The 16,616-nt window shown below is 43.3% G+C and overlaps 1 protein-coding gene across 1 annotated transcript in view; it reads right to left on the reverse strand.

Annotated features, from left to right (window-relative positions):
* LOC137614836 (reelin-like) overlaps positions 1–16,616 on the reverse strand; it is a 596,609-nt gene that overhangs the window by 238,708 nt on the left and 341,285 nt on the right. Inside the window, exon 28 of the mRNA XM_068344496.1 lies at positions 12,824–12,929. Coding sequence (XP_068200597.1) covers positions 12,824–12,929 — 106 coding nt within the window. The remainder of the gene's footprint in view (positions 1–12,823; positions 12,930–16,616) is intronic.

Genomic DNA, 16,616 nt, shown 5'->3' on the forward strand with positions numbered 1-16,616 from the left:
TCCCTAGGCCACTCCTGAAGGGTCTGTACGATATGACCCTTCTTCCTGTGACCTAGCAGACTAGTTCTGTGTTAGTGGACCCTAGGCTGAGGAATAGAATTCTTCTAATGCTTAGGGGACACTGGCACTGCAACCCCGTTTCCTTGCCATTAGAGGTGGTGGCGAGGGTGGTACCAACCTCTTAATTGCATTAATATAACCCTAGGCTAAGGAATAAAATTCTTTAGCCACCTGGGATAGTTTGAATACAGGAACGGAGTTTGTCAGGTGGGGCAGGACAGGCTACGGCCGGCTCCTGCTCTACCTTTCACAGGACCCTCTTTTCCCTTCCCTTCTATCCCTTTATGTTGGCGAATCCCGGCAACCTTACTGTTGCCGGTGGGTTGCCGGGATCGACCAGACTCCCCCTCTTACAGTTGATAGCTGCCGGCCGGCAGTCTTAACGTCTGTCGGCCGGCAGTAATGACAGCTGTGAGCTGCCGGCCCTTTTAGTTGCCGGCCAGCAGTAAAGACTACTGCCGGCCGGCAGTCATGGCTGCTGCTGGTCGGCAGTCATGATGACTGCTGGCAGGCAACCAGGGCAGCTGCCAGCCGGCAGCTGCTGGCCATATTGGCTGTAAGTGGGAAGTCCCTTCTGTTTACAAAGGTTCTTCAGTTCTTTCTTGAACTGCTAGCAACAGTGGCTACTGCCGGGGTGGTGCCTACCAGGCCGGCACAGAATGGTGCCTGCTCAACCGGCAGCACGCCAACTATACTGATACTGCCGGCCGGCAGTACTGCCAGCGGTGCCGGCCGGCAAGGTTTAGACAGATCCTTGCCGGCGACAGTACTGTAGCTGGATGGAAGCTTGAATTTTATATTCTCCCCTTCTTTCTGGAGAAGGTAGTAATAGTAGACTTTTACATCCCTTTTACTGTATATATATACAGTATTAGGTAGCCTGTTCTCCATGCTATCTCTCTTTCCTTTAGCTAGCAGGCTAGATGTGCTAGCATTAGCTAGCTATGTCGACGATATGCTGGCTGTACTACAGTATATGTTTATACAAGTAGTTAGTATTTCTGCAGTATAGGATATACTACAAATAGAAAGCTTCTGTATATTTTATGCTAGTAGTGTTTTTCAATATATTTGAAAATCCTACCCAAATATTTGTGGAACCCAATCTCATATTGAAAGAATTTAATTCTTCAATATTCTGATTAGAAATCAGTCTTCAGATTACCCTACAATATTAAAATTTTAAGGACTGGAGATTACACTCCTAACCCTTAAAGGGCAGAGCCCTGATCCTCGAGTCTCCATGATTAGGAAACTCTATGTTTTAATTTTGTAAGGGGGGTCACAACAAATAAGTTGGGTGGGATATATACAAATATGTCTTTCCTTTCCCCAATCCAGTTGGCATCATGCCAGCTGGACCGTACAGTCAGTTGCTTATCAGAAAGGCAACACTTTGGCTAGATCATACTATATATAATTATACAGTAGCCAGTATATTGCAATATAGTGTATACTGCAAATAGAAAACTACAGTATGATTATACAGTAACTATTTCTAGCATATCTTGGGTATCCTCATGTGAGCTTATGCTGCAGCCGCTCTTACATTGAAGGAATAGTGTTTCTTCGTTAAGCTGAGTGAGAAATCAGTCTTCCGTACCCCACAGTATTTAGTATGAAAGGGACAGCTAAGTATACACTTCCCTATCCCTAGGGGTTAGAAAACCCCCTTTTTCAGTTGGAATTCCTTCGAAAAGGAAATTCCTATCATTTAATACTGAGGGGAGGTACCAGCATTTGCTTGCAAGGGATACACAAGTATGTGTCTCCTACTATCCCTTTATAGCTTGCTATCCTAAGCTATTCTGTTAAGATATGACTTTTGATTTATTGATTATCAGTGAGATAATCAATCGTATACTCATTTTGTTTTCCTTTCTTTACTGGAGGAACGGCAGATGTCATGTGTTGCAGTCTTCTGCAAAACTAAGAGTAAGTGTTTTTACGGACATAATGCGTGCAGGTTTCATGCCCCCTGCAACATTATTTCCGAACACCTGCAGTATTGGAACCCGCAGGCCTGCAAAGTATGTCGGGCCCTATTGTCCGAAGGTTTCAAGAATCCCAAGTCGGTGGAGACTAGGGATGCAGCTCGTTTTAAACTACGCAACTGGGTGAGAGGCTTTCAGAAAATCTCTCCGGGACCTTACCTGCCTAATGACAAGATGCGTAGGTTACCATTTCCAACAGCGAGTAAGGAAATAGTGGTACCCCAGACACGAGGTATATTTCCCGATGGCCAGATAACCTTCGGGAAGAAGGGCAAAAAGCGGCCACGGGAAGAAGGGGAGAATGTCGGGTTGGAATTGTCTCCGTCCCAACAGGCTCATGAGCCAGCGACATCGATATCTCCACCTTCTATCCCTCTTTTAGATGAAATGAGCCAGTTATGAGCCCAAGACAAGAATCTAGTAGAAAATTTGTGCAAACAGCACAAAGCAGGAAGCAAAATGCAAGGTAGAGCTTGGTAAAGCTCCACTTGTCGCTCCTAAAGGGTCGTACAAAAGACTCGTGGATCAAGACCTTCTGACATACTCCACAACCAATCCCTGGAGGTTTGCAGAACTAATGCCGATTTTAAACGGCAAACTCTACATCTCGGAGAAGATGGGTGCTGTTCCTTTGGACAAAATCCAGTTCTGGCCAAGCTTTGACGCTTTCCCGAACTGTCTCATTAGACTGAAGGATGAACCAACATCAGGAAAAGGAACGGAATCAAAGGAGGTTATGATTCTCGACAATGATAAAGCACATGCTATCCTATCAAGCAGGATAGAAAAGGCGGGTTACTCGGTGTCGAAGGTATCCACACCAGGTAACAAGCACTCTTCCTTTCTTGCTCCTGTTTCAATTTCATTCCCCTTTACGGAGAAGGCTTTCAAATATGTTACTGAGGCAATAGAGACAGGTAAACTTTGTCCTACACTCAAGGAGTGCGAGCCTCTGTCACTAGCATTTCCCAGACAGGAGAAGAACTGGAAGGAGGCCCATTTCACCTTTTCAGTAGGAAGACTTGAGGCGGATGTCGCCAGCCGACAATTTAAGGAAAATCTTCCAGAATTATCTGAGTTTCTCTTACAGGATGAACAAGAAACAAAGGAGAGACTTGCAGCCTCCTTATCTCTACAGAACTACATAGAGTTCTGTTCGGCTCATCAAGATACCCCAGACATGCTTAAGGTCTTAGCCAAAATACATATGGCTACTTTAGTAAAAGACCTTTATGCCTTTATAAAGGATAGAAGAACATGTAGGGAGTTTGTGTTAGCTAACGCAACAGCGAAACACGATACAAAAAAGCTAATATCTTCCAACATCTGGGGTAAAGACCTCTTTCCAGACGAGGTAGTCAAGAAAGTGATTAAGAACACCTCCACGGAGAAAGTAGGACTTCTCCAAAAGTGGGGCATCCTTTCAAAAAGAGAATCTTCTAAGGTTGTGGGTCTCCAACCTAAAAGGAAGATGGAGAGGTCTGGACATCCATTTCGAGCGGTTCAACAACAATCCACAGTTGTAGTGACCGAGATGTCACAGACAGATGGTTGAAAAGAGATTCCTACTGATCAGTCGTAGCATAGAAATGCTTCTAGTAGGAGGGAGATTCCTTTAGGATCGCTGGACCTTCGATCCTTGGGTCCATGGCCTAATCAAGATGGGACTAAGATGAGAGGTGGAGATATCTCTACCACCATTTCCTCTACTCCTCCGATTATCAAAAACCCTCTTGGAGGAGTTTACCTGAGAGCTCTAGAGCATACAGGTGGTAAGGAAACTTTAGTCCACCGAATTCCAGGGAAGGCCGTTGTGTGTTTACGAGAAGGACTCAAGAAAATTCAGTCATTCAGGACTTGTCGCCACTCAACAAGTCCAAATAAAACAACGAGTCCAGGATGTTTATCCTCCTGAACATAAGGACCCCGCTGCAAAAAAGGGTGCATATAGTCTTACCAGACCTGAAAGTCGTCTATCGGCAGCTTCCAGTCAATCACCCTTTCCCCTCCTATCTAGGATTTAGGTTACACAAAGTAACACACTTCCTGGGAAAGATACTCGTCAGACTAGACAGAGTCCTAGCTGCCTTCATAAAATTGGCAGACACAGTCATGCAATATTTAAGCCTAAGAAAGGTTCAGGCAACAATGTTCTGGACAAGAGGCTGGGGTGGCCAGCACCCAAGGTGGCTGGTCTATGAACATCCGAAGAAATGATCCGGTCCCCGGAACATCGTGGATGAAAGATAAATTTCAGATTCCCAAAACGAGAACAGGGAGGAACCCTGATCTCTCTCCAGTTCGCAACAGAGGCAGGCCCTGTGCTAAGAGCCCTGCTGCAAGATGCGCTGGGAGCCTGGAGAAAACAAGCATGAAACGCTCGAAGAGGCCTAAAAAGACCGATAGCAGTCCTTCATTAATCGCTTCCCTAACAAAGGTCAAAGTCCGAAAATCCCAAGACCATGTTGGTCCAGTCATGAGTAGGGAAACTCTCTCCAAGCAGATAAGATTGTCTACAGCTGATCTGGGACTCCGAAGCGACAACGAGACGCTGCAATCGACGATGCTAAGAAACGTCTCATACAGTTTAGGTGTAGTTAGCCATCCCTTACCTATAAGGAGGGCACCTGTCAGCAGTTCACATACAACCAATCCGCAATGTGACAGTGGATGCTCTACTCAGGCTCATGCCGATAGAGTTAGAATGGTCCACGGACGCAGACCTATTTTCTCCCAGATGGGAACAAGTCCCCGAACTGCAATCCGACCTCTTCATTACGAGCGCCGTCAAGGAACTACCTTGATATGTAGCCCTATACGAGGATCCTCTAATTTAAATGGTAGACATCATGTCTCTGAAATGGAAGGGATAGACTTAGGAGTTCCAGTTCATCCCGTCCAATCACCTGCTGAGAGTCCTCAACATGCTGAGATCCTTCCAGGCGGGAGTAGCTCTGTTGGCTCCCAGGTAGCCCAAGAACAATCTATCCTCCTTGAAGAAGGAACAGAGGCTGAGGCTGTCCTTTATCCTGAACCTGGGACAACTCCAGAAGTTTCAGAGATTAATTGCCTCCGATTTATTACAGAGAACCCAAACCCTTCATTGCATGATTTTCTTGCCCTAGCGGTTAAGAAAAGATTTGGGATCTAGAATTCTTAGAAGAATACAAGTCTAAGTCAACTAAAAGACAATATGAGTCATCATGGAAAAAGTGGGTTGCTTTCGTAAAAGCAAAAGAACCAAGAGAGATTTCAATGAACTTCTGCATGTCCTTCTTTATCCATCTTCATAACCAGGGTTTGGCGGCCAACACGATAACTACGTGCAAGTCAGCCTTGACTAGACCTCTTCTATATGCCTTTCAAGTAGACTTGGCGAATGAGATCTTTAATAAGATCCCGAAGGAATGTGTGAGGCTTAGGCCTGCTGCACCACCAAAGCCCATCTCTTGGTCTTTAGACAAGGTCCTACATTATGCCTCATCCTTGAACAATGAAGATTGTTCGCTTAAGGATCTAACCCAATAGGTTATTTTTCTGTTCGCCATAGCCTCAGGGCCTAGAGTTAGTGAAATAGTAGCCCTTTCTAAGGATGAGGGCCACATTCAGTTCTCAGAAACAGGAGAACTGAATCTCTTCCCTGATCCATCCTTTCTCGCTAAGAATGAGCTACCCACTAAAAGGTGGGGTCCCTGGAGAATCTGCCCTCTGAAGGAAGATGTCTCTCAATGTCCAGTAGAGTGTCTAAAGGTCTATCTTCGTAGAACTTCAGACTTCAGGGGAGGACAGCTCTTTAAAGGAGAAACCTCTGGATCAAACTTATCCCTAAAACAACTGAGGGCGAAGCTCACCTACTTTATTAGTAGAGCGGATCCTGACAGTACTCCCGCAGGTCATGATCCAAGAAAGATTGCTTCACCACTGAACTTCTATCAGTATATGGATTTTGAGCGTCTTCGTTCATACACTGGATGGAAATCATCCAAAGTGTTTTACAAACACTATGCGAAACAGGTATATGAACTGAAAAACTATGTAGTGGCGGCAGGTAGCGTATTAAAACCTGCCCTCTAATTACTGTTATAGACAGTCAATGGTTTGGACTTCAAATGTCCTCGCACATATGCTGGGTGAGAATCATCCACAGTGTTCTGCAAACACTATGCTAAGCAAGTCCATGATCTGAAGCAGTATGTGGTGACGTCGGGTAGAGTACTTAACCCGCTGTCTAATTCTACAATGAACAGCTAATTGACTGGAACTGTCAATTAAAGGGAGAAGAGGTCATCCCTCTTAGGGTGTGACCTCCTTTGATCAAGTGTTACCATGGCGACACTAGCTCTTGTGACGGCGCCGAGTAAGGTTGTGAACTCAAAGGCAGGTTGGAAACGAGTGAGTTATATTATTGTAGAACTCTCTCCTTATATACAAAACCTCAAGGCAACAGGACATAACAAGTTCACAAGACAGACAATATTACAGAGGAAAAACCAGACATGAATTTTCATGTTCGTTTTAGTGAGAGGGAAGAGCGAAGATACAAGCATAATATATACAAAAGGAATTATGTACAATTGTGTGAAACACGGTTGGTACATGGCTCCCCCCCTAAAAATGACATACTGTACATGTTAAATAGGGCGCCCTGATCTAGAGAGGCGAACTATAGGCGGGTCATCTGGCAGAAGATAAGCAGGTTTTAGACGATCAATGGAGACCCAGTCTTCTTTGCCCCGAATGTTTAGGAGGAATGCTTTCGGACTGCGTCGGATCACGAGGAAAGGGCCCGTGTAAGGGGGCGTTAGTGGTGGCTTGCTGGTGTCGTTGTGCAGGAAGACGTGCGTTGCAGAGTGCAAGTCCGTTGGTATGTGATGCTTCGCTGGGGGCTTGTAAGTCTGGCGGCACGGAATAAATTTTCCCATGACGTGACGTATGCGCTGGAGATCGTCGGAGGAGGTTGTAGAAGGAAAAAATTCAGCAGGGACGACCAACGGGTCGCCATACACCATTTCAGCTGTCGAGACGTCGAGGGTGTCTTTAGGAGTGGTCCTTAGTCCCAGGAGGACCCAGGGAAGCTGAGTAAACCAGTTGCAATCCTTGCAGCGGGACATCAAAGCTGCTTTGAGGGTGCGATGAAAACGTTCAACCATTCCATTGGCAGCGGGGTTGTAGGCCGTTGTCTGATGTAGGGTGATGCCCAGGAGATTCGCTAATGACATCCACAATTGAGAGGTGAAAGTGGTTCCCCTGTCAGAAGTAATATGCTCAGGGATACCGAATCTTGAAATCCATCCAGAGAGTAAGGCAGATGTACATGAGGCGGACGTTGCAGTTTCCATGGGAATGGCTTCAGGCCAACGAGTGGAGCGGTCGATGACGGTAAACAGGTAACGATGTCCTTGTGATGTGGGTAGGGGGCCTACAACGTCGACGTGAATGTGTGCGAAACGACGCTGAGGTTGAGGAAAGGTGCCCACTCCTGAATCCGTGTGTCGATGTACTTCGGAAGTTTGGCAAGAAGTACAGGCGCGGACCTAATCCTTAGCATCCTTAGAAATGCCGTGCCAAATGAACTTTGCCTTCAGCAGCTGTGCAGTAGAACGGCACGAGGGATGTGAAAGGCCGTGAATGAAATCAAACACCTGTCGGCCCATGGGAGCAGGAATCCAAGGTCGCGGTCTACCAGTACTGACGTCACAGAGGAGGGTGGTGTTGGAGTCTTCAAGGGGAAAGTCTTCCCAACGGAGGGACGTGCAGGATGTCCTACAAGCTTGATACTCTGGATCCTGTCGTTGGGCTTCAGCCAGGGCGTTGTAATCCAATCCCAGTTGAACGGCAGCCAACGTGTTTCTTGACAGGGCATCGGCAACGGGATTCATTTTCCCAGGGACGTATTGGAGGGTGCAATTGTATTCAGCCACGGCGGAGAGAGGTCGGCGTTGACGGGCGGACCAGGCGTCAGACTGTTGAGTGAAGACGTGCACCAGAGGCATGTGGTCTGTGCGAATGACGAAGGGCGTACCTTCTAAGAAATGGCGAAAGTGACGGACAGCCAAGTGCACCGCCAGCAATTCTCGATCGAAAGTAGAATAACCCGATTCTGCCTTGGACAGTTTTCTGCTGAAGAAGGCCAATGGGCGGGGCGAGCCTTTGACCACCTGCTCGAGTACTGCACCAATAGCGACGTCGCTGGCATCGGTGGAGAGAATGAGAGGGGCGTGTGGGATAGGAAAAGTGAGAGCTGCAGCAGTTGATAGGGCCTTCTTTGCATTGCAGAAGGCTGCTTCTTGAAGGGGACCCCACTTCAGGTCCTTCGGCTTGCCCTTAAGGGAGGCGTAGAGGGGAGCAAGAGTGGCGGCAATGGCTGGCAGAAAACGGTGATAATAGTTGATCATGCACAAGAATTCCAGCAGAGCTTTCACGGTCGAGGGCACGGGGAAGTTCTGAACGGCTGCTACCTTCTCAGCGAGGGGGTGGACACCTTCAGGAGTGATGCGGTGCCCTAAGAACGACACTTCGTTGGCGCCAAAGGTACACTTGTCGTACCGGACTACAAGGCCGTTTTGTTGCAGGCGGTCGAGCACGATGCGCAGGTGACGGAGGTGTTCCTCTTTTAAGGAGGAGAACACAAGTATGTCGTCCACATAACATACACAGAAAGGGAGGTCCCCTAAGATGCCATCCATGAGACGTTAAAACGTTGCCCCAGCATTACGAAGGCCAAAACAGGAGTAATTGAAGGTGTATGTACCAAACGGAGTGGTGATGGCGGTCTTGGGGATGTCTTCTGGGTTCATAGGCACCTGATAATACCCCTTCAGGAGGTCGAGCGTAGAGAAAACCTTCGCTTCGTGCAGGTAGGAGGTCACGTCGGCAATGTTTGGGAGGGGGTAGTGATCCGGTTCTGTTTGCATGTTTAGGCACCTGTAATCCCCGCACGGACGGAGGGAGCCGTCTTTCTTCAGAACGATGTGTAAGGGTGACGACCATGGGCTGGAGGCCTTTTGGCAAAGGCCCATTTTCTCCATTCCGGCGAACGTCTGTTTGGCGGCTGCCAATCGTTCCGGTGCCAGATGTCTGAATTTTGCGAAGACTGGGGGCCCTGTCGTCTTCATATGGTGATAAATACCGTGCTTGGCAGGAACCGTGGGCGTTTGGCGAAGTTCTGGACGGAAAACTTCCGGGTACGACGTGAGGAGGTGGGCGTAGGCATCCATGGGTGCGCTGTTGTGGAGAGCGAGGTTAGAGGGGCCGGGTTGAAGAGGTGTCGACAAGTACGAGTCTGCATTGACCAATCGTCGGTGGGCGACATCGACCAGAAGGTGTAAATGAGAGAGGAAATCCGCACCGAGGATTGGCAATGTGACGTCAGCAACGAGAAACTTCCTATTGAATTTACCGTTTCCGAACGATAATGTGAGGTTCTCGTAACCGTAGGTGGGTATCGCAGATCCGTTGGCAGCTACTAAGCGGACGTCGGCAGATGTAGACAGACTACGTCGTGCCTTGAAGAGTTTCCTTGGTAAAAGAGAATGACAAGCACCCGTGTCTACCAAAAATCGCACGCCCGTTCCTGCATCCTGTAAAAAGAAAAGATTAGATACATGGGAGGCCACCGCCACAAGCGATGGCCTACTTACACGTTTTTTTTCCACTGACAATCCTTGGCACATTTCTTCGCGGTTGCCCCGAATCTGAAGTGGTAGTAGCAAAACTGCGGTGGATGGGAGGTAGTAAGCGGCTGTAGAAGTCGTTCGTTGGGGCGCGAGCGATTGGTGGGTGGTGGGTGGCTTTGTCGCCGCTTCGGCACGTCACGGGGTAGGCGTGTATGTCCTACGGCATTCAGGTCAGCTTCGGTTGACGTTGAATAGGCATCATCTTCGTCAGGGGTGGAGGCGTTGATGGAGGTCTTGAAGTGGCTGTCCATAAGGGCGTCGGCTTTGGTCATCATGTCCTTTATGTGTACACTATCGACATCGGGTATGGCAGCGCGTACAGGTTCGGGTAAACGGCGTATCCAAAGGGCACGAAGTAGGTTCACCTCACGAGGAGAGCCGTCTGCGGCAGGTTGAAGGCGAGCGATACTGGTCATTTCCCTGAGGGTAAGCGAAGCCCTTTGGTCCCCCAACGGTTGTTGCGAGAGCTGAAAAAGCTTCGCTATACGGGCGGCTGGCGACGGCGAGTACTGCTGCAGAAGATATGTTTTGAGGGCGTCATACGCTATTGGGGTGTCTCCTTGTTCACAAAGCCAGTCGGATATTTCTGGGAAGGTGTCCTCGGGTATCGCCGCGAGAACATAATCCGCTTTGGTGGTTGAGCGAGTCACGCCCCTGATACGGAAGTGGACTTCTGCGCGTTGAAACCAAGCGAACGCCTCTACGGTGGCGAACGGTGAAAGTTTCAATGGGTCGGCCGCGGCGCCAACTGCTGTAGTAGAGTCCGTCTTCGTCATAGTACCAACGATGGAGGGGCGAGGGAGGTGGGGGTGGAAGGCAGTGGGAGCGAGTCGACTTCCGGGGTCACCAATGTGACGGCGCCGAGTAAGGTTGTGAACTCAAAGACGGGTTGGAAATGACTGAGTTCTATTATTGTAGAACTCTCTCCTTATATACAAAACCTCAAGGCAACAGGACATAACAAGTTCACAAGACAGACAATATTACAGAGGAAAAACCAGACATGAATTTTCATGTTCGTTTTAGTGCGAGGGAAGAGCGAAGATACAAGCATAATATATACAAAAGGAATTATGTACAATTGTGTGAAACACGGTTGATACACTCTGTTCAAAATCCCGGGTGTGGAATTATACAGATAGCACTAGTGCCGGTGTACGTAGTACACAGTGCCGATGAAAGTAACCAGTACAGGAATTATGTAGAGAATTTGTTTTATAATTTTCTTCAATCTGAGAGTGGCACTTATCATTTCTTGCTTTCCAAGAAAGAAAGATAATCTCTGTACAGGTTACATGTATAGTTCCGTTATCATGCTACTTTCGTTTTATTTACTAATAAACGTCTATTAGAATGTAATTGCGTCCTAACTCGCCCGACAATTGCATGATTATAGTCCAGAGTATGTACTTTTATATATTTGAATGTTCACAAACAATGGATTTAAGAAACACTGTTAAGTATTTGGTAATTTTCACAAACTACGAGACGGTTTGTTCATCTGGTGTATTCTTATGTTTGTCCATACAATATATGCTTACCTTGAGACCCCCCTTTTCTACCGTCTAGAATGACTCTTCCCTATAGGGGGCAGGAAGCACTAACATCAGAGATGATTAGTGATAATGACGGATAACGGTAATGTCATTTTTCTCGATTGATCCAAATGATCATAGAAAGGTTGTCCCAAGGTTAAGGCACTGATGAAAATCCACAGATACATTAATGCTCTGTTATACTTCCATCAGGATGACATGGCTTGAGCCCAAAAAACGGATTTTGAGCGAAGCGAAAAATCTATTTTTGGGTGAGATCGCCATGTTGTCCTGATGGACCCACCCTTCTTTCTTAAAAGAACAGATCTTCACAGTTCCCTCCCTGACGTACTGTATCTCTAGTACCACGTTCAATGCTACAAGGAATGTCCGCCATCCTAGGAATGGCGCTGGGGTGGTGGTTAATAGAAGTACGGGAACGGGGGTAACCTTGTTACGGCCCCCTTCTATTCTTTTGCCACGTCCCCCTCGAAGCGTTAACGCTATTTGGGGTACAGATTGCTATGTTACGTGTCAAGAATGCGTCCTCTGATATTATGCGATATCCTTGAGAAAATTTTAAGGATATTTGCTCCAGGAGTTAGAATTCTGGAACCTGAAGGATAATTCTCTGGGATTATCACTGTATTATATAATATATCCTTTTGAAGCTACCTTAGGAACTTCCATCAGGACGACATGGCGATCTCACCCAAAAATAGATTTTTCGCTTCGCTCAAAATCCGTTATATATATGTATATATATATATATATATATATATATATATATATATATATATATATATATATATATATATATATATATATCCATGTGTTATATAGGAATTTTATTCAGCTTTCTAATTCACTCTTTACTTCCTTACTTTTTTATTCCTTAGTTAGATACGATAAACAACACAAATAAGCTGAAAAATGTCAAGTCACAACTTTTTACAAATGGCATTCATATCAAAATCATTGTATCACCATAAAAGATTAAGTATCCATAAACAAATTTTATGTAGAGCAAAGTCCTCAAACGAACTTATTGAAAAAAATACCTATTATTTCACTTAGATGACGTAGTTTTTATTTATAAGCATCGTAAAGATATTCTGATTGCATCATGAAGAAATTAATCATTCCATAAGACAATGCATCAAACAAGAAACTCATATTTTTAATGGTTTGGACGCCCCGAAGTGTTAAAAACAAATTCTCCGTGAGAGTCATTTGTACCTCGTAGCATTAAGGAATCCTCAGAAAACGTGCACTGGTTTCAATTTATCTAAATACTGAATTAGACAAAATTCATGAAGAAAATTACAAGATGTATACTGTAGTTCTTTGATCTTTAAACTCAAGTAAAACCAACAGATTATGTGAAGAAATTTTATGGGGAAGCTACCGTTTATCTTATCCGATTCATACTAGTTTTTTTGAGGAAACACTTTATATAACAGATTACCCGTCAGTATTTTGGGCTACTTCAGAAAACTAAGTTTTTAAGTTCTCAGGATATTCACAAAATAATAATCAATATCTTAAAAGAACTCACATCAAACTGCACAACAGAATTAGCATCAACAGCAATATCCCTGGTATAGACAGCATGTTCTCCTTCTGTACTTCCGTCAAATATGAGAGCTGTATTTGAGTCATACCTGTAAAATAGATAGAATCAGGAGTATATCTGACAATTTAATGACAATTTTTCTATTCTCAAAGGAATTTCCCATACGAGAGCTAATTTATTATACCTTGATACTAATGTATTTTCCTCAAAGATGGTCACATATTAAAACAGCTTTGCTGGCTATGTTGACTTACCTACAAAAATTAAATACTATACTTATACCATATACGCTTAGTCCATTAAGAATTTTGACAGACATTGGTTTAGGTAGCTATGGGACAAGGGCTTTTAAACAAGATACTGTCGAGGTATGAGGGAAACTCAATGCCTTTATAGTTTTAGGGTTGATAGATCAATAAGATTCAAGTTAAAAGAGCAAGTATTTTAAACGATATCTTCATGAAATCAGTATGATTGTATACTGGTAATATAGATTACAATAAATATATAGGATATTTCCGGTTTAATCACTATTATATCGGTCCTACAAGGTGTTGTAGGAAATGAAAAATTCAAATAGATTACTGAAATGATGTCCTCCTCTAACACTTAACGAAATTAATTTTACTTTGGAGATCTAGTTTAAGAATTTATAATGCAGGCATAATGTACTATGACTTTAAGCATATTTCAGCAAAAGCTCTCACTCGTTTTGTACCTCTGATTTCGTCCTCTTTGACACATGCAAATTCTTAAAATATCCTTTGTTTAATATAAAATGGGTATGACCCAGTATAGTGCCAGTTGTTCTTAAAAAGAGAAAGGTTTATAGAATATTAATAAGTTATATTGATTTTTTGTCGGTTTTGCAATTCATAACTAACTGTATGGTCCTTTAAGGTCAACATGAAAAGATCTTTCATACAAATGTAATGCAATGTTTCACATTCTTCCATATAGCCATTTTTCCATACAAAATGGCAGGGACTTAGTATCAACCTTTGAAAATACTCTCTGCTTACTTATAAGGAAACATGACATTTGATCTGTACCTGGAAAAAAAGGTATGTAAAGATTACCTCCTTGTATATTGTAGCTAACAACTGATGTCTATGATAGTAAAGTTATATAAATCAAATCCTAGCCTAAGCAGGTAACCTGAATCAAAGTTTCCTTTAAAAACTAATTGAAGGATAGTTTTGAATAAAGATCAACCAATACACAGAATGGTCATGGCAACACAGGCTATGAATGTGCATAACCTTCATGTATTAAAAGTATTTCACCACTGCGTATGCAGCATAATTTTCTGCCCAAACAACTGGTGCACAAGAAACTCTAAGAATATGAAGGTTTGGTAGTCCCTTCCCCCCAAAAAAACTAATGAACAAAAGGAATCGTGCAGGTGAATGGTATATTGGAGTAAATTATAGTTAGCATACAACCAGAAATGATCTATTTGACCTCATGGAAGCCATACTGAAGTAAGCAGCTACAACCTTATGAAATCAATTTTATGAGTCACCTTTATGACAATAGCCAGAATGGTGTTGCCTTAGGAATGATACAACAAGCAGCATCATTACATAAAAACTGACAGTGTACAGGCAGCTGCCAGAATTCATCCAAGAACGACATTGAAGTGAACCTACCCTGTGATTACTTATCATCTCACAGACTCTAGTCAAATACTTATCAAATCTATTGTCACTTTAGGAAGATCTAATTGCTGGAAAAAAAGGCTGGTGTCAAAGTAGCTTCTACTAAACAAAGAATGTTGAAAGCAGCTAGAACTAAAATCCAACTTGCAATACTGCAGTTTGAATGAGAGTTTAGCTGACTCCTCGTTGACACCCTTCAAAATCCTTGATTCTGTTGTTTAGACCAAGACATTTACTCATTTTAGTAACAATCACCTAAGTAACCAGAAACAATCATATCTACTAATCTAATAACAAAGTCAGTGCAATTTGAAATTTCGGATAACAACCATAACTTCCACGCACTGAATGACCTTGCACCAAACCTTGAAAGAGAAGGGTGGCTACCATTCTACCACTAGTACTACTGCAAATCCACCGAATAGAAGGCTACAAATACAAACATTAATCTAGTTATGCAAAATAATTTACTCAAAAGAGGTATTAATGGATGGAAGCATGTCTACCGAAGCCTAAAGTGTCCTTTTTTTTTTTTTAATAAAAATATTCAAAAACAGCTTACAGAACCATTTGGAGTCTACAAAGGTATCCTTTAGAACTTTAATATTTTGACTTTAATGCAAAGTAAAAGGCAAATTGTACCTTATATTTAGAGATCACATAGCATGTGAAATTTTACCTGGATATCTTTGGCCACAGCCTATACATTGAATCTACCAAAATATATCTGCAACAAAACTTGAAATCTATATACTATGATGTCCAACAATTTTCCATTAGGGGTTCCATATGATTTGACAAAATGATGGCCATGAATAAGCTTTTCCTTGTCTTGATCAAGATATGACGAGAAGTATGGAAACCTGCTTGTTACCACATGAGAATTCCTGTAATGCTATCAAGAATTGTATCTGCATAAATCCTTCATTACCAACTGATATCAAATTCAGGCTGACTCAAAACTCTTTTGTCAAAGACTAATCAGTGTTGCCACTGTTGGGCAGGGGAGGTCCAGATTACTCCAGAGGATTTTTTTTTCATTTTATGCATATGATGAATGAAACCTTAGACATATAAAATCATAGAATTCGCATTGCACATCGGAGGACTCTGGGAAATTTTGTCAGTTTCATTGATCATAATCTTAATCTATTTGCCTAAGGCATTATTCTCGTATTTTTTAAGGCAATCACTTTTCCTACTGATGCAGAAAGCTAGGTTGGATAACTTTTAAATATTTTCATTGTATATCCGGTATAGGTCTGTATTGCCCTTGGGTAAGGGAGTGTCTCCTTTGTGATTCTCTAGCAGGGCAAACTCTATGCTCAACAATCCTCAAATGTGCTGATGTTCTTGAAGCTCTCCTCTAAGTAAAAATTTGAAAACCATATACCTATATACCTTAGAAGGCATTGGGAGTAATGATGGGATCTTAATAGTAATCACTCAGAGGAAAGATCTTTTTAGGGCCTTTTCAGTCAAGTTCAAATTAAGAGTAGTAATATCTCTAAATGCTTTAACACACATGTGGTCAATTGTCCGATCCAGAGGAATATTGTTCATCATTTATATGTTTGATACTCCTGCATGAGATAATATTTGTAGAGAGAGACTTTAATGTTTTGTAGGAATTCAAGATATAATTTGATACAGCACCTGTCGGGGACACATAGTATGAGGTCCTTTGACTGGCTAATCTAGCTTCTGATATGCATGAAAGGGTTTGTTAGCTTATAAATTTCACATTGTAGTGTATGTCTTGTTTAGTGTAATAACTGGGGCAAAATGGGGTGCTTGATATTTTCCTGTTATTTTAAAAACACTGAGCCGTGGGGTTATTCAGAGAGCATTGAGAAAACTAGTAACTATAGCATTAACGAAATAGGAATAAAGTTTCTGGAACATAGGTAAATAAAAATAAATGCCAAATCTTATTGCACTTGCTTATAACTGGCCCTACTTTATGTAGAAGATATAGGAAAATTGGAAGAAAAATTGCAGGAAATTTTGATGAGATGAAGCAATAGATTGCTAAGACTTATTGCCAAGGTGCAGTGGTACGATTATATTACAACTGAAGGTATTACAGTGATGTGGTGCCCAGTGAAGAGAAA

The sequence above is a fragment of the Palaemon carinicauda genome, chromosome 21 (genome assembly GCF_036898095.1).
Source record: "Palaemon carinicauda isolate YSFRI2023 chromosome 21, ASM3689809v2, whole genome shotgun sequence".
In the NCBI taxonomy this organism is placed as follows: Eukaryota; Metazoa; Arthropoda; class Malacostraca; order Decapoda; family Palaemonidae; genus Palaemon; species Palaemon carinicauda.